Source organism: Coturnix japonica, chromosome 21 (assembly GCF_054131305.1).
Source record: "Coturnix japonica strain WE chromosome 21, WE-NBRP24, whole genome shotgun sequence".
In the NCBI taxonomy this organism is placed as follows: Eukaryota; Metazoa; Chordata; class Aves; order Galliformes; family Phasianidae; genus Coturnix; species Coturnix japonica.
Window position 1 is genome coordinate 1,664,120 of NC_140683.1, and position 18,080 is coordinate 1,682,199.

The 18,080-nt window shown below is 59.1% G+C and overlaps 1 protein-coding gene and 1 pseudogene across 1 annotated transcript; one reads left to right on the top strand and one right to left on the bottom strand.

Moving 5' to 3' along the window:
- Nucleotides 1–4,798: 4,798 nt before the first annotated feature.
- Nucleotides 4,799–7,103, bottom strand: LOC146757431 (uncharacterized). Its single transcript, XM_085520780.1, is given in 9 exon segments — nt 4,799–5,166; nt 5,168–5,317; nt 5,319–5,628; nt 5,630–5,814; nt 5,816–5,855; nt 5,857–5,888; nt 5,891–6,031; nt 6,033–6,266; nt 6,268–7,103. Coding segments are annotated over 9 exon segments (1,500 nt in total). The 5' UTR covers nt 6,385–7,103; the 3' UTR covers nt 4,799–4,875.
- LOC146757432 (18S ribosomal RNA) lies at nt 6,285–7,324 on the top strand (annotated as a pseudogene).
- The last annotated feature ends 10,756 nt before the right edge of the window (nt 7,325–18,080 follow it).

An 18,080-nucleotide genomic window follows, 5' to 3' on the forward strand; every position in this document is an offset into this window, starting at 1 on the left:
TTATTAGATATTGCACTACCTACCTCTGTAGCTTGTCTACCTCACTTTTTAGATAACTTATTAAGTTTAAATTATAGAGACTAACATTTTTATATTAGGATTAAGGATTAGCGTTCGGGATGTAACGGGGCATACTTTATCGAGCATGGAGAGGGGGAAATGATGTATTAGGCGGCACGAACTCACGGGATGTAACGCGATAGGCCTCCCCGTGCTCGGTAATGTATATGTATGAGGCTGAAATTGGAGCCCTATATAAGGGTCTCACACGGTTCATTAAACGCCATTTTACAGCTCACCATATTGGTGTGATCAGCGTGTAACTTGGTCATGGGGCCGTCAGATGCACATTCTCAATGATGGACGTAGTTCTTTAGGTTACCTTACACAAGGCAACAGACCCGACTCGACCGCTTCCGCCGTTGACCCTCCCTCGCTCCCGCCCGCATCCTCCCCTCCCCTCCCCTCCCCTCCCCTCCCTTGTGGAGTTATTTAAATTTATTAAAATAGGTAGGGCAGACCTGGGCTCCGGCATTCGAGCTCGGGCGTCCCTTTTTTCCCCTTTTTAAATATTTTTTTCTTTCTTTTTTTCTTTCTTTTTTTTTAAAATTTTCTTTTCCCCATATTTCCTTATTATTTATTTAGTAATTCATGCAATTATTAATATCGCTCTTCCGCTCCCCCATCTTTTATTACTTTTATTTTATTTTATTTTATTTTATTTTATTTTATTTTATTATTTTACTTTATTTTATTTTATTTTATTTTATTATTTTATTTTACCGCGACATTTTACGATCTATCTGTACTTTTTCACACCTTCTTCTCTTCTACTTTTCTTTGACTTCTGGCTTCTCTTCCCTTCCCTTCCCTTCCCTTCCCTTCCCTTCCCTTCCCTTCCCTTCCCTTCCCTTCCCTTCCCTTCCCTTCCCTTCCCTTCCCTTCCCTTCCCTTCCCTTCCCTTCCCTTCCTTTGCCTTCCCTTCCCTTGCCTTCCCTTCCCTTGCCTTCCCTTCCCTTGCCTTCCCTTCCCTTCCCTTCTCCTTCCCTTCCCTTCCCCTTCCCTTCCCCTTCCCTTCCCCTTCCCTTCCCCTTCCCTTCCCCTTCCCTTCCCCTTCCCTTCCCCTTCCCTTCCCCTTCCCTTCCCCTTCCCTTCCCTTCCCTTCCCTTCCCTTCCCTTCCCTTCCCTTCCCTTCCCTTCCCTTCCCTTCCCTTCCCTTCCCTTCCCTTCCCTTCCCTTCTCTTCTCTTCTCTTCTCTTCTCTTTCTCCTCGTCACCCGCGCGTGAGTAGGCTTGGCCCGGCCTGGACCGGCATGGCCTCTGTCACGAAGAAGGGCGTCGCATGCGTGGCCGAGGAGGGAGGGGGGGGTCCGCGACGGGGTTGCGGGTATGCGGGTAGACCTGGCTGCCGGCCGGCGCATGATCTTCCTGGCCCCGCGTCCGTCTTCCACCTTCCCGCCCCCCCCCAGTCCACACCGCACGAGCGGGAACCCGACCCGTAACCAACGGTGGCCCGCCTCCGCCTGCCCCCATCCCGGCCCTCGCTCACAACCCGCCCTCTCCCGGACGCATCTTTCCCGACCGGCCCGCGACCGTGTTTTTTTATTTGTTTGTTTGTTTTTGTTTTTGTTTTTTTTTTGTTTGGTCTGTCACTCGCTCGGTTATTTGTTTGGACCCGATTGGCCCGTTTGGTTTTTTTCTTTTCTTTCCTTTTTCCGCCGGGGTGCTCCTGACGGCTCGGCCCAATGGCGGCTCGACTCGGCGACCGGAGCCCGCCAAAATGCCTCGCCACCGCCCAGCCCCGCCGCCACCACCACCACCGCCACCACCGCCACCACCTCCTCCTCCTGCCGAAAATCCCACGTACCGTTCCACCTCATCTGCCGGCTGGGAGAGAGGCTAGGCGCGAACCCCGCGGGGGACGCGGCCGCCTCCCGCCGGCCCACCTCTCGCCGCTGCCGCCTCCCGCCGGCCCACCTCTCGCCGCTGCTGTCTTCCCGCCGCTCTTCCACTATCCCTCGCCACGCGGCCTGCCCGCAGTCCGGATATCCGGCCCGAACGGACCCCGGTGGGCGGGGCCCGCGCACGCGCCCAAGCTCTTCCTGCAGAGCCGGGGAGGCGGGGGGGGGGCGGGGCGGCTTTTTCAAAAACTAAAAAAGGGGAAAGTAAAGAAGAACCCACGAGAAAAACAAACAAACAAACAAACAAACAAACGGAAAATAATAAAACCGAGAGGGCGCGTGGGGGCACGGACAAACAAACGGACCAAAGTACGAACGAACGGACGAACAAACAAACACGCACACAAAAGGGCAAAACCGCGGTGGCGGTGGCGGGACGGCCAGCTTCAAGCAAGGCGGAACCGAGAAGCCCGGGTGCGCCCCGACCCGCCGAACAGCGGCCGGCTCATACGTGCACCCTGGTCGTTCCGCGGCTGCGGCCGAGTGGCGTCTCCGTGGCGCCTCCGGTGCTCCGGCATGGTCAACACGGCTCGACCCCTGGCCATCGCGGCTCGAGTGCGCCGGCACGGTCCAACGTCTCCCGGCAAGCTCCGTTTGGTTCGGACGGTCCGCGGTGCCGTCCGACGGTCTCAGCAGCGGCGGCTCGAGTGCGCCGGCACGGTCCAGCCTCTCCCGGCGGGCTCCGCTCGGCTCGGACGTTCCGCGGAAGTGGCCAAGTGTCGCTCTCGTGGCGGCTCCTCTGCGCTGGCACTGTCTACCCGGCTCCGAGCATCTCCGGAGGGTGGGGGGAAGGGGGGGGGGGCACGGCGTCGGCGGCTAGGCGTCGCTTCCCATGCGTCTCGACTAGGTCGGCACGGTCTACCCGGCTTCGAGCGGGCCGTGGTGCTCGGCGGCGGCTGCTAGAGGTCGCTGCCTATGCGGCTCGTCTAGGTCGGCACTGTCTACCCGGCTCCGAGCGTCTCCGGAGGGTGGGGGGAAGGAGGAGGGGCACGGCGTCGGCGGCTTGGCGTCGCTTCCCATGCGTCTCGACTAGGTCGGCACTGTCTACCCGGCTCCGAGCGGGCTAGTGTGCTCGGCGGCGGCTGCTAGAGGTCGCTGCCTATGCGGCTCATCTAGGTCGGCACTGTCTACCCGGCTCCGAGCGTCTCCGGAGGGTGGGGGGAAGGGGGGGGGGCACGGCGTTGGCGGCTAGGCGTCGCTGCCCATGCAGCTCGACTAGGTCGACACGGTCTACCCGGCTCCGAGCGGGCCGTGGGGCTCAGCGGCGGCGGTTAGGGGTCGCTGCATATGCGGCTCGGCTAGGTCGGCACGGTCTACCCTGCGCCGTGCCTGCGCGAGGGCTCGGCGGCGGTCGCTAGGTGTCGCTGCACGTCTGCCAGCCTGTCCGTCAGCAACCTCTAGCGTCCGCGGCGGAGCAGGGTAGATCGTGCCGACGTGAGCCGGCCGCCGCTCAGCGACCCCTGGCCGCCGCCGCATGAGTTTCGGTCCGCTCGGAGCCGGGTAGACCGTGCCGACCAACTCGAACCAGACGTGCAGCGACCGCTGGCCAGCGCGGAGGCTCGTGTGCGCCGGCACGGTCCAGCCTCTCCCGGCGGGCTCCGTTCGGTTCGGAAGTTCCTCGGTGGTGTCCGGGGGGTCTCAGCCGCAGCGGCACGAGTGTGCCGGCACTGCACAGCCTCTCCCGGCGGGCTCCACTCGGCACGGACGTTCCTCGGAAGCGTCCGGCGATCTGAGCCGCGGCGGCACGAGTGCGCCGGCACGGTCCAACCGCTCTCGGCGGGCTCGGCTCGGCTCGGACGTTCCGCGGCGGCGTCCGGGGGGTCTCAGCCGCGGAGGTTCGGGTGCGCCGGCACGGTCCATCCTCTCCCGGCAGGCTCCGCTCGGCTCAGACGCTCCTCGGCGGAGTCGGGCGATCTGAGCCACGGCGACACGGTCCAGGCTCTCCAGGCGGACTCAGCTCGGCTCGGACATTCCGCGGAAGCGGCCAAGTGCCGCTCTAGTGGCTGCTCCGCTGCGCTGGCACTGTGTACCCGGATCCGAGCGTCTCCGGGGGGGGGGGGGGAAGAGGGGGGGGGGCACGGCGTCGGCAGCTAGGCGTCGCTGCCCATGCGGCTCGACTAGGTCGGCACGGTCTACCCGGCTCCGAGCCGGCCGTGGTACTCGGCGGCGGCGGCTTGGGGTCGCTGCCTATGCGGCTCGGCTTGGTCGGCACGGTCTACCCGGCTCCGAGCGGGCCGTGGTGCTCGGCGGCGGCGGCTAGGTGTCGCTGCCCGTGCGGCTTGCGTGTAACTGCCAGGTCTACCCGCTTTCGGCTAGGCTTTGCCGCCCTGTGAGATGGGGGGCGCTAAAGCTCCGGAGCTTGCTGGGGGGTCGCTGTAGTTTCTTACCTACCGCTACGTCGACGGAGAGCGCCGCTTACCCTCGGCGCCGCTGCCGGTAGTCAGCGCCGTTCTTTTCCGAAGCAGTTTTTTCTTACGCCTTCCGTTTTCGTCTGCAGGAGCGAGCGCGTGCTCGTCTCCAGAGGCAGCAACGAGCGGGCGCAGGCGAGCGCGGTTGAGCGCCGGGCTGTGGAGTTTTTCGGTTGTGGCTCTCTGGTGCGCCGCTTGGTTCGTTTGGTCCGGTGGCCTCCGTCAGTCGGATGTTCGCTGCCCGTGTCGCAGTTCGGCCCTGGACTCTGGCGTTCGCTCGTTCCGCGAGCGGGGAACCCGCCAAAATCGGGGCGAAAGGCGCGAGAGAGTGAGCGAGCGTGGGCAGGCGTCTCCCCGCGCCGCGCTGCCATGGGAAGAGCCCCGAGGAGGGAGGGAGGAAGGAAGGCAGACAGGCAGGCAGAGGGAAGAAAAGGGCGCGGGCCGGCGTGCCGGGCGGCCGGCAGTCGGACGCAGAAGGGCCGGGGGCGTCCCCGGCGGGTCCCGCCGTCACGAGGGAAGGAGAAGGGGGACCCAGAGCTCGCTTGTCGCGTCGGCGACGCCGCGTTCTCCCTTTCGCACCGCTCTCACTCGCACGCGGGAGCCCCGACCCGATCCACCGTGGCGCTCCTCGGGCGTGTCGGAGAGGCTTCCCGGCGGGCCGGCTCAATCCCGCTCCCCGTGTCGTTCGGGGCGGCGTGGGGCGGGCCGGTGTTCAGGCAAGGGCGAGCACCTCTCGGCGGACGTTGCCCACGCACACCCACACGCACGTGCGCGTGCGGTCATTCCGCCGCGCCCGGGTGGAAGGGCTCGTGCCTTCCCCCAACGTCCCTCCTCCTCTACCTCACCGCACCCTACCCCTCCCGTTCCCTCCCTGCTCCCCCTTTCTTTCCGTCGATCGATGAGGCCATTCGGGTCGCGTCGGTGAGGGCCCCCGGCGGGCCGGCGCCTCTGCGTTCCCCGTCCCGGGGAAGCCGCTGCGGCGTCCGGTGTTCAGGCACGGGCGGTCTCCTCTCCGGTTCGCTTCCCGTCGTACGCGAGGTGAGGCGCTCTCCGGCTCGCTCCGAGAGCGGCCGAGAGCTCGCCCGACCGAGCGCGGCAGTGTGATGGCCGAGCGGCCCCGCGAGCCGCAGGAGTACCCAGTGGGTCGTGAGCGAGGCGCCAGCGCCAACCCCTGCTCGGGACCCGGCGAGTGCCGGCCGCGAGCAGCAAGCCGGCGGGGTGTCAAACGAGGGAAACCGTCCGTTCGGGGAAGCGAGGCGAGGGGCTAGAAAGTTAAGGGCCGGGGGCGTCCGCCGGCCTCCCCACCGCCTCTTGGGCTGCTGGGGTCCGCGTGCGTGGGGTTTCCTTCCGACGTCCCCGCCCGCTGCGGAGCGTGCCGCCTCGGGAAAGAGCCTCCGGTGTTGGGGCGGCGTCCACCTTGAGGTCGCCTTCTCCTCTAGCGCGTCCGCCAGTCTCAGGCGGCGGGGTTCCGCTTCCCGCTCGCCCGCCGCCGGTCCCGGAGGGCGGGTCAGCCCCGGCCGGTGCCGCCGTGCCGTGCCGCGTGTCCGGCTCCCGCAGCGCGAGCCCGGAGCGCGCCGCCGGCGAAAAGGCGCGCGACGACGCGAGCTGCGCAGCGGCGCCCGCTCCTTCCCCGCATGGGGGAGGCGCGCGGGTCCGCCCTCGGGGAGCGGGCGTGCCTCTCCCGCCGCCGGTCCGCCCGCGCGAGCGAGCGAGCGACGCGGAGGGCCGCCCTTCCCTGCCGAGAGGCGTTCGCCCCGTCGGCCGCTGCCATCGACCCGCGAAGGGAAGGACGTTAGGGGCAAGGCGTCGAAGCCGAGCCCCGCGGGCCGACTGAGTCGGACCCGAGGGCGAGAGAGGGAACGGTTGAGCGGTCGTCGGCGGGTCGGGCGCGTCGGGTCGTCGCCCTTTGGCGCGGCTACCTGGTTGATCCTGCCAGTAGCATATGCTTGTCTCAAAGATTAAGCCATGCATGTCTAAGTACACACGGACGGTACAGTGAAACTGCGAATGGCTCATTAAATCAGTTATGGTTCCTTTGGTCGCTCCCCTCCCGTTCCTTGGATAACTGTGGTAATTCTAGAGCTAATACATGCCGACGAGTGCCAACCTCCGGGGACGCGTGCATTTATCAGACCAAAACCAACCCAGGCTCGCCCGGCGGCTTTGGTGACTCTAGATAACCTGGAGCCGATTGCACGCCCCCGCGGCGGCGACGACCCATTCGAATGTCTGCCCTATCAACTTTCGATGGTACTGTCTGTGCCTACCATGGTGACCACGGGTAATGGGGAATCAGGGTTCGATTCCGGAGAGGGAGCCTGAGAAACGGCTACCACATCCAAGGAAGGCAGCAGGCGCGCAAATTACCCACTCCTGACCCGGGGAGGTAGTGACGAAAAATAACAATACAGGACTCTTTCGAGGCCCTGTAATTGGAATGAGTCCACTTTAAATCCTTTAGCGAGGATCCATTGGAGGGCAAGTCTGGTGCCAGCAGCCGCGGTAATTCCAGCTCCAATAGCGTATCTTAAAGTTGCTGCAGTTAAAAAGCTCGTAGTTGGATCTTGGGATCGAGCTGGCGGTCCGCCGCGAGGCAAGCTACCGCCTGTCCCAGCCCCTGTCTCTCGGCGCCCCCTCGATGCTCTTAAGTGAGTGTCCCGCGGGGCCCGAAGCGTTTACTTTGAAAAAATTAGAGTGTTCAAAGCAGGACGGCCGCCGGAATACTCCAGCTAGGAATAATGGAATAGGAGTCCGGTCCTATTTTGTTGGTTTTCGGAAACGGGGCCATGATTAAGAGGGGCGGCAGGGGGCATTCGTATTGTGCCGCTAGAGGTGAAATTCGAGGACCGGCGCAAGACGAACTAAAGCGAAAGCATTTGCCAAGAATGCTTTCATTAATCAAGAATGAAAGTTGTGCCGTGGAGCAGCTGTGGGGCTGATGTGGGTGAGATCTATGGGGTAGGAGCTGCTGTGCGGCTGATGTGGGTCAGATCTATGGGCAGGAGCTGATGTAGGGAAGATTTGGGTCTGATCTATGGGTTAGGAACTGCTGTGGTTCAGATCTATGGGGCAGGAGCAGCTGTGGGGCACATGTGGGTCAGATCTATGGGTTAGGTGCTGCTTTGGGGAAAATGTGGGTCAGATCTATGGGGCAGGAGCTGCTGTGGGTAAGATTTGGGTCAGATCTATGGGGCAGGAGCTGCTGTGGGGCTGATGGGGTCAGATTTATGAGTCAGGAGCTGCTGTGTGGCTGATGTGGGTCAGATCTATGGGGCAGGAGCTGCTGTGGGGCATATGTGGGTCAGATCTATATGGCAGGAGCTGCTGTGGGGCACATGTGGGTCAGACCTATGGGGCAGGAGCTGCAGAGGGGATGATGTAGGTCAGATCTATGGGGCAGGAGTAGCTGTGGGGCAGATGAGGGACATATCTATGGTGCAAAATCTGCTGTTGGACTGATGTGGGTAAGATCTATGAGTTTGGAGCTGCTGTGGGGCACATGTGGGTCAGATCTATGGGCCAGGAGCTGCTGCGGGGCTGAGTTGGGTCAGATCTATGGGTCAGCAGCTGCTGTGGGTCTGATGTGGGTCAGATCTATGGGGCAGGAGATGCTGTGGTGCAGATGTGGGTCAGATCTATGGGGCAGGAGCTGCTGTGGGGCTGATACGGTTCAGATCTATGAAGCGGGAGATGCTATGGGGCTGATGAGGGTCAGATCTATGGGGCAGAAGCTGCAGTGGGGCTGATGTGGGTCAGATCTATGGGGCAGGAACTCCTGTGGGGCTGATGTGCGTCAAATCAATGGGGCAGAGCTGCTCTGGAATACAGGTGGGTCAGATCTATGGGGCAGGAGCTGCTGTGTGGCTGATGTTGGTCAGATCTATGGGGCATGGGCTGCTGTGGGTCAGATCTACGGGACTGGAGCTGCAGTGGAGCACAAGTGGGTCAGATCTACGGGGTAGAAGCTGCTGTGGGGCTGATGGGGGTCATATCTATAAGGCAGGAGCTGCTGTGGGGCTGATGTGGGTCAGATCTATGGGGTAGGATCTCCTGTGGGGCTGATGTGGGTCAAATCAATGGGGCAGAGTTGCTCTGGAATACATGTGGGTCAGATCTATGGAGCAGGAGCTGCTGTGGGGCAGATTTGAATCAGATCAATAGGGCAGGAGCTGCTGTGGGTCAGATCTATGGGGCAGGAGCTGCTGTGGGGAACATGTGGGTCAGGTCTATGGGGCAGGAGCTGCTGTGGGGCAGACGTGGGTCAGATCTATGGGTCAGCAGCTGCTGTGGGTCTGATGTGGGTCAGATCTATGGGGCAGGAGCTGCTGTGGGGCTGATGTGGGTCAGATCTATGGGGCAGGAGCTGCTGTGGTTAAGATCTATTTGGCAGGATCTGCTGTGGGGCAGATTTGGGTCAGATCTATGGGGCAGGAGCAGCAGTGGGGTAGATGTGGTCAGATCTATGGGTCAGGAGCTGCAGTGGAGATGATGTAGGTCAGATTTTTTGGGCAGGAGCTGCTGTGGGGCTGCTGTGGGTCAGATCAATGGGGCTGAAGCTGCTGTGGGTCATATCTATTGGCCAGCAGCTGCTTTACATATGATGTGTGTCAGATCTATGGGGCAGGAGCTGCTGTGGGTCAGATCTATGGGCAGGAGCTGCTGTGGGGCACATGTGAGTTAGATCTATGGGGCAGGAGATGGTGTGGGGCAGATTTGGGTCAGATGTATGGGTCAGGAGCTGCTGTGTGGCTGATGTTGGTCAGATCTATGGGGCAAGGGCTGCGGTGGGTCAGATCTACGGGACTGGAGCTGCAGTGGAGAACATGTGGGTCAGATCTATGGAGCAGGAGCTGCTGTGGGGCACATGTGAGTTAGATCTATGGAGCGGGAGATGCTATGGGGCTGATGAGGGTCAGATCTATGGGGCAGGAGCTGATGTGGGGCTGATGTTGGTCAGATCTATAGGGCAGGAGCTGCAGTGGGGCTGATGTGGGTCAGATCTATGGGGCAGGATCTCCTGTGGGGCTGATGTGGGTCAAATCAATGGGGCAGAGCTGCTCTGGGGCACATGCGGGTCAGATCTATGGAGCAGGAGCTGCTGTGGGGCAGATTTGAATCAGATCTATGGGGCAGGAGCTGCTGTGGGTCAGATATATGGGCAGGAGCTGCTGCGGGGCAAATGTGAGTTAGATCTATGGGGCAGGAGATGGTGTGGGGCAGATTTGGGTCAGATGTATGGGTCAGGAGCTGCTGTGTGGCTGATGAGGGTCAGATCTATGGGGCATGGGCTGCTGTGGGGCTGACGTGGGTCAGATCTATGAGGCAGGAGCTGCTGTGGGGCAGATTTGGGTCAGATCTATGGGGCAGGAGCTGCTGTGGGGCTGATGTGGGTCAGAGCAATGGGGCAGGAGCTGCTGTGGGGCTGATGTGGGTCAGATCTATGGGGCAGGAGATGCTGTGGGTCAGATCTATGGGGCAGGAGCTGCTGTGGGGAATATGTGGGTCAGGTCTATGGGGCAGGAGCTGCTGTGGGGCAGATGTGGGTCAGATCTATGTGTCAGCAGCTGCTGTGGGTCTGATGTGGGTCAGATCTACAGGACTGGAGCTGCAGTGGAGCACATGTGGGTCAGATCTATGGGGTAGAAGCTACTGTGGGGCTGACGTGGGTCATATCTATAAGGCAGGTGCTGCTGTGGGGCTGACGTGGGTCAGATCTATGATGCAGGAGCTGCTGTGGGGCAGATTTGGGTCAGATCTATGGGCAGGAGCTGCTGTGGGGCTGATGTGGGTCAGACCTATTGGGCAGGAGCTGCAGAGGGGATGATGTAGGTCAGATCTATGGGGAAGGAGTTTCTGTGGGTCAGATCTATGGGGCAGGAGCTGCTGTGGGGAACATGTGGGTCAGGTCTATGGGGCAGGAGCTGCTGTGGGGCAGACGTGGGTCAGATCTATGGGGCAGGAGATGCTGTGGGGAACATGTTGGTCAGATCCATGGGGAAGAGCTGCTGTTGGTCTGATCAATGGGGCAGGAGCAGTAGTGGGGCAGATTTGGGTAAGATCTATAAGGCAGGAGCTGCTGTGGGGCTGATGTGGATCAGATCTATGGTGTAGTAGCTGCTGTGGGCACATGTGGGTCAGATCTATTGGGCGAAAGCTGCTGTGGGGCGCAAGTGATACAGATCTACGGGGCAGGAGCTGCTGTGTGGCAAATGTGGGTCAGATCTATGGGGCAGGAGCTGCTGTGGGTCAGATCTATGGGGCAGGAACAGATGTGGGCCTGATGTTGGTCAGATTTATGGAGCAGGAGCTGCTGTGTTGCAGATGTGGGTCAGATCTATGGGGCAGGAGCTGCTGTGGGTCAGATGTAGGGCATATCTATGGGGCAGGAGCTGCTGTGAGGCTGATGGGTGTTAGATCTATGGGGAGGAGCTGCTGTGGTGCAGATGTGGGTCAGAGCTATGAAGCAGGAGCTGCTGTGGGGCAGAAGTGGGTAAGATCTATGGGGTAGGAGATGGTGTGTGGCAGATGTGGGTCAGATCTATGGGGCAGGAGATGCTGTGGGGCAGATGTGGGTCAGATCTATGGGGCAAAGGCTGCTGTGTGGCAGATGTGGGTCAGATCTATGGGGCAGGAGCTGCTGTGGGTCAGATGTGGGTCAGATCTATAGGTCAGGAGCTGCTGTGGCTGATGTGGGCCGATTCTATGGGGCAGGAGATGCTGTGAGTCAGATGTATGAGGCCGGAGCTGCTGTGGGGCAGATGGGGGTCAGATCTATGGGGCAGGAGATGCTGTGGAGCAGATGTGGGTCAGATCTATAGGTCAGGAGCTGCTGTGGCTGATGTGGCCCACTTCTATGGGGCAGGAGATGCTGTGAGTCAGATGTATGAAGCAGGAGCTGCTGTGGGGCAGATGGGGGTCAGATCTATGGGGCAGGAGATGCTGTGGAGCAGATGTGGGTCAGATCTAAGGGGCAGGAGCTGCTGTGGGGCAGATGTGGGTCAGATCTATGGGCAGGAGCTGCTGCGGGGCACATGTGAGTTAGATCTATGGGGCAGGAGATGGTGTGGGGCAGATTTGGGTCAGATGTATGGGTCAGGAGCTGCTGTGTTGCTGATGAGGGTCAGATCTATGGGGCATGGGCTGCTGTGGTTCAGATCTACGGGACTGGAGCTGCAGTGGAGCACATGTGGGTCAGATCTATGGGGTAGAAGCTGTTGTGGGGCTGATGGGGGTCATATCTATAAGGCAGGAGCGGCTGTGGGGCTGACTTGGGTCAGATCTATGGGGCAGTAGCTGCTTTGGGGCAGATGGTGGTTAGATCTATATGGCAGGAGCTGCTGTGGGGCACATGTGGGTCAGACCTATGGGGCAGGAGCTGCAGAGGGGATGATGTAGGTCAGATCTATGGGGCAGGAGTTGCTGTGGGGAATATGAGGGACATATCTATGGTGCAAAATCTGTTGTTGGACTGATGTGAGTCAGATCTATGAGTTTGGAGCTGCTGTGGGGCACATGTGGGTCAGATCTATGGGGCAGGATCTCCTGTGGGGCTGATTTGGGTCAGATCTATGTGGCAGGAGATGCTGTGGGTAAGATCTATGGGGCAGGAGCTGCTGTGGGGCACATGTGAGTTAGATCTATGGGGCTGGAGATGGTGTGGGGCAGATGTGGGTCAGATCTATGGGGCAGGATCTCCTGGGGGCTGATGTGGGTCAGATCTGTGGGGTAAAATCTGCTGTGGGGCAGATGTGGTTCAGATCTATGGGGCAGGAGCTTCTGTGGGGTTGATGTGGGTCAGATCTATGGGTCAGGAGCTGCTGTGGGGCAGATGTGGGTCAGTTCTATGGGGCAAGAGCTGCTGTGGTGCAGATGTGGGTCAGATCTATGGGGCAGGAGCTGCTGTGGGGCTGATACTGTTAAGATCTATGGAGCGGGAGATGCTATGGGGCTGATGAGGGTCAGATCTATGGGGCAGGAGCTGATGTGGGGCTGATGTTGGTCAGATCTATAGGGCAGGAGCTGCAGTGGGGCTGATGTGGGTCAGATCTATGGGGCAGGATCTCCTGTGGGGCTGATGTGGGTCAAATCAATGGGGCAGAGCTGCTCTGGGGCACATGTGGGTCAGTTCAATGGAGCAGGAGCTGCTGTGGGGCAGATTTGAATCAGATCTATAGGGCAGGAGCTGCTGTGGGTCAGATCTATGGAGCAGGAGCTGCTGTGGTGCACATGTGAGTTAGATCTATGGGGCAGGTTATGGTGTGGGGCATATTTGGGTCAGATGTATGGGTCAGGAGCTGCTGTGTTGCTGATGAGGGTCAGATCTATGGGGCATGGGCTGCTGTGGTTCAGATCTACGGGACTGGAGCTGCAGTGGAGCACATGTGGGTCAGATCTATGGGGTAGAAGCTGTTGTGGGGCTGATGGGGGTCATATCTATAAGGCAGGAGCTGCTGTGGGGCTGACGTGGGTCAGATCTATGAGGCAGGAGCTGCTGTGGGGCAGATTTGGGTCAGATCTATGTGGCAGGAGCTGCTGTGGGGCTGATGTGGGTCAGATCTATGGGGCAGAGCTGCTCTGGGGCACATGTGGGTCAGATCTATGGGGCAGGAGCTGCTGTGGGGCTGATACGGTTAAGATCTATGGAGCGGGAGATGCTATGGGGCTGATGAGGGTCAGATCTATGGGGCAGGAGCTGATGTGGGGCTGATGTTGGTCAGATCTATAGGGCAGGAGCTGCAGTGGGGCTGATGTGGGTCAGATCTATGGGGCAGGATCTCCTGTCGGCTGATGTGGGTCAAATCAATGGGGCAGAGCTGCTCTGGGGCACATGTGGGTCAGATCTATGGAGCAGGAGCTGCTGTGGGGCAGATTTGAATCAGATCTATAGGGCAGGAGCTGCTGTGGGTCAGATCTATGGGCAGGAGCTGCTGTGGGGCACATGTGAGTTAGATCTATGGGGCAGGAGATGGTGTGGGGCAGATGTGGGTCAGATCTATGGGGCAGGAGCTGCTGTGGGTCAGATCTATGGAGCAGGAGCTGCTGTGAGGCACATGTGAGTTAGATCTATGGGGCAGGAGATGGTGTGGGGCAGATGTGGGTCAGATCTATGGGGCAGGATCTCCTGGGGGCTGATGTGGGTCAGATCTGTGGGGTAAAATCTGCTGTGGGGCAGATGTGGTTCAGATCTATGGGGCAGGAGCTTCTGTGGGGTTGATGTGGGTCAGATCTATGGGTCAGGAGCTGCTGTGGGGCAGATGTGGGTCAGTTCTATGGGGCAATGGCTGCTGTGGTGCAGATGTGGGTCAGTTCTATGGGGCAAGAGCTGCTGTGGTGCAGATGTGGGTCAGATCTATGGGGCAGGATCTCCTGGTGGCTGATGTGGGTCAGATCTGTGGGGTAAAATCTGCTGTGGGGCAGATGTGGTTCAGATCTATGGGTCAGGAGCTGCTGTGGGGCAGATGTGGGTCAGTTCTATGGGGCAAGAGCTGCTGTGGTGCAGATGTGGGTCAGATCTATGGGGCAGGAGCTGCTGTGGGGCTGATACGGTTAAGATCTATGGAGCGGGAGATGCTATGGGGCTGATGAGGGTCAGATCTATGGGGCAGGAGCTGATGTGGGGCTGATGTTGGTCAGATCTATAGGGCAGGAGCTGCTGTGTGGCTGATGTGGGTCAGATCTATGGGGCAGGATCTCCTGTGGGGCTGATGTGGGTCAAATCAATGGGGCAGAGCTGCTCTGGGGCACATGTGGGTCAGATCTATGGAGCAGGAGCTGCTGTGGGGCAGATTTGAATCAGATCTATAGGGCAGGAGCTGCTGTGGGTCAGATCTATGGGCAGGAGCTGCTGTGGGGCACATGTGAGTTAGAACTATGGGGCAGGAGATGGTGTGGGGCAGATGTGGGTCAGATCTATGGGGCAGGATCTCCTGGGGGCTGATGTGGGTCAGATCTGTGGGGTAAAATCTGCTGTGGGGCAGATGTGGTTCGGATCTATGGGGAAGGAGCTTCTGTGGGGTTGATGTGGGTCAGATCTATGGGTCAGGAGCTGCTGTGGGGCAGATGTGGGTCAGTTCTATGGGGCAATGGCTGCTGTGGTGCAGATGTGGTTCAGATCTATGGGTCAGGAGCTGCTTTGGGGCTGATACGGTTAAGATCTATGGAGCGGGAGATGCTATTGGGCTGATGAGGGTCAGATCTATGGGGCAGGAGCTGATGTGGGGCTGATGTTGGTCAGATCTATAGGGCAGGAGCTGCTGTGTGGCTGATGTGGGTCAGATCTATGGGGCAGGATCTCCTGTGGGGCTGATGTGGGTCAAATCAATGGGGCAGAGCTGCTCTGGGGCACATGTGGGTCAGATCTATGGAGCAGGAGCTGCTGTGGGGCAGATTTGAATCAGATCTATAGGGCAGGAGCTGCTGTGGGTCAGATCTATGGGGCAGGAGCTGCTGTGGGGCACATGTGAGTTAGATCTATGGGGCAGGAGATGGTGTGGGGCAGATGTGGGTCAGATCTATGGGGCAGGATCTCCTGGGGGCTGATGTGGGTCAGATCTGTGGGGTAAAATCTGCTGTGGGGCAGATGTGGTTCAGATCTATGGGGCAGGAGCTTCTGTGGGGTTGATGTGGGTCAGATCTATGGGTCAGGAGCTGCTGTGGGGCAGATGTGGGTCAGTTCTATGGGGCAAGAGCTGCTGTGGTGCAGATGTGGGTCAGATCTATGGGGCAGGAGCTGCTGTGGGGTTGATACGGTTAAGATCTATGGAGCGGGAGATGCTATGGGGCTGATGAGGGTCAGATCTATGGGGCAGGAGCTGCTGTGGGGCTGATACGGTTAAGATCTATGAAGCGGGAGATGCTATGGGGATGATGAGGGTCAGATCTATGGGGCAGGAGCTGATGTGGGGCTGATGTTGGTCAGATCTATAGGGCAGGAGCTGCTGTGTGGCTGATGTGGGTCAGATCTATGGGGCAGGATCTCCTGTGGGGCTGATGTGGGTCAAATCAATGGGGCAGAGCTGCTCTGGGGCACATGTGGGTCAGATCTATGGAGCAGGAGCTGCTGTGGTGCAGATTTGAATCAGATCTATAGGGCAGGAGCTGCTGTGGGTCAGATCTATGGGCAGGAGCTGCTGTGGGGCACATGTGAGTTAGATCTATGGGGCAGGAGATGGTGTGGGGCAGATGTGGGTCAGATCTATGGGGCAGGATCTCCTGGGGGCTGATGTGGGTCAGATCTGTGGGGTAAAATCTGCTGTGGGGCAGATGTGGTTCAGATCTATGGGGCAGGAGCTTCTGTGGGGCACATGTGGGTCAGATCTATGGGTCAGGAGCTGCTGTGGGGCAGATGTGGGTCACTTCTATGGGGCAAGAGCTGCTGTGGTGCAGATGTGGGTCAGATCTATGGGGCAGGAGCTGCTGTGGGGCTGATACGGTTAAGATCTATGGAGCGGGAGATGCTATGGGGCTGATGAGGGTCAGATCTATGGGGCAGGAGCTGATGTGGGGCTGATGTTGGTCAGATCTATAGGTCAGGAGCTGCTGTGGCTGCTGTGGGTCAGTTCTATGGGGCAGGAGATGCTGTGGGGCTGATGTGGGTCAAATCAATGGGGCAGACCTGCTCTGGGGCACATGTGGGTCATTTCTATGGAGCAGGAGCTGCTGTGGTGCAGATTTGAATCAGATCTATAGGGCAGGAGCTGCTGTGGGTCAGATCTATGGAGCAGGAGCTGCTGTGGGGCTGATACGGTTAAGATCTATGGAGCGGGAGATGCTATGGGGATGATGAGGGTCAGATCTATGGGGCAGGAGCTGCTGTGGGGCTGATACGGTTAAGATCTATGGAGCGGGAGATGCTATGGGGCTGATGAGGGTCAGATCTATAGGGCAGGAGCTGCTGTGTGTCAGATCTATGGAGCAGGAGCTGCTGTGGGGCACATGTGAGTTAGATCTATGGGGCAGGAGATGGTGTGGGGCAGATGTGGGTCAGATCTATGGGGCAGGATCTCCTGGGGGCTGATGTGGGTCAGATCTGTGGGGCAGGAGCTGCTGTGGGGCTGATACGGTTAAGATCTATGGAGCGGGAGATGCTATTGGGCTGATGAGGGTCAGATCTATGGGGCAGGAGCTGATGTGGGGCTGATGTTGGTCAGATCTATAGGGCAGGAGCTTCTGTGGGGTTGATGTGGGTCAGATCTATGGGTCAGGAGCTGCTGTGGGGCAGATGTGGGTCAGTTCTATGGGGCAAGAGCTGCTGTGGTGCAGATGTGGGTCAGATCTATGGGGCAGGAGCTGCTGTGGGGTTGATACGGTTAAGATCTATGGAGCGGGAGATGCTATGGGGCTGATGAGGGTCAGATCTATGGGGCAGGAGCTGCTGTGGGGCTGATACGGTTAAGATCTATGAAGCGGGAGATGCTATGGGGCTGATGAGGGTCAGATCTATGGGGCAGGAGCTGATGTGGGGCTGATGTTGGTCAGATCTATAGGGCAGGAGCTGCTGTGTGGCTGATGTGGGTCAGATCTATGGGGCAGGATCTCCTGTGGGGCTGATGTGGGTCAAATCAATGGGGCAGAGCTGCTCTGGGGCACATGTGGGTCAGATCTATGGAGCAGGAGCTGCTGTGGTGCAGATTTGAATCAGATCTATAGGGCAGGAGCTGCTGTAGGTCAGATCTATGGGCAGGAGCTGCTGTGGGGCACATGTGAGTTAGATCTATGGGGCAGGAGATGGTGTGGGGCAGATGTGGGTCAGATCTATGGGGCAGGATCTCCTGGGGGCTGATGTGGGTCAGATCTGTGGGGTAAAATCTGCTGTGGGGCAGATGTGGTTCAGATCTATGGGGCAGGAGCTTCTGTGGGGCACATGTGGGTCAGATCTATGGGTCAGGAGCTGCTGTGGGGCAGATGTGGGTCACTTCTATGGGGCAAGAGCTGCTGTGGTGCAGATGTGGGTCAGATCTATGGGGCAGGAGCTGCTGTGGGGCTGATACGGTTAAGATCTATGGAGCGGGAGATGCTATGGGGCTGATGAGGGTAAGATCTATGGGGCAGGAGCTGATGTGGGGCTGATGTTGGTCAGATCTATAGGTCAGGAGCTGCTGTGGCTGCTGTGGGTCAGTTCTATGGGGCAGGAGATGCTGTGGGGCTGATGTGGGTCAAATCAATGGGGCAGACCTGCTCTGGGGCACATGTGGGTCATTTCTATGGAGCAGGAGCTGCTGTGGTGCAGATTTGAATCAGATCTATAGGGCAGGAGCTGCTGTGGGTCAGATCTATGGAGCAGGAGCTGCTGTGGGGCTGATACGGTTAAGATCTATGGAGCGGGAGATGCTATGGGGATGATGAGGGTCAGATCTATGGGGCAGGAGCTGCTGTGGGGCTGATACGGTTAAGATCTATGGAGCGGGAGATGCTATGGGGCTGATGAGGGTCAGATCTATAGGGCAGGAGCTGCTGTGGGTCAGATCTATGGAGCAGGAGCTGCTGTGGGGCACATGTGAGTTAGATCTATGGGGCAGGAGATGGTGTGGGGCAGATGTGGGTCAGATCTATGGGGCAGGATCTCCTGGGGGCTGATGTGGGTCAGATCTGTGGGGCAGGAGCTGCTGTGGGGCTGATACGGTTAAGATCTATGGAGCGGGAGATGCTATGGGGCTGATGAGGGTGAGATCTATGGGGCAGGAGCTGATGTGGGGCTGATGTTGGTCAGATCT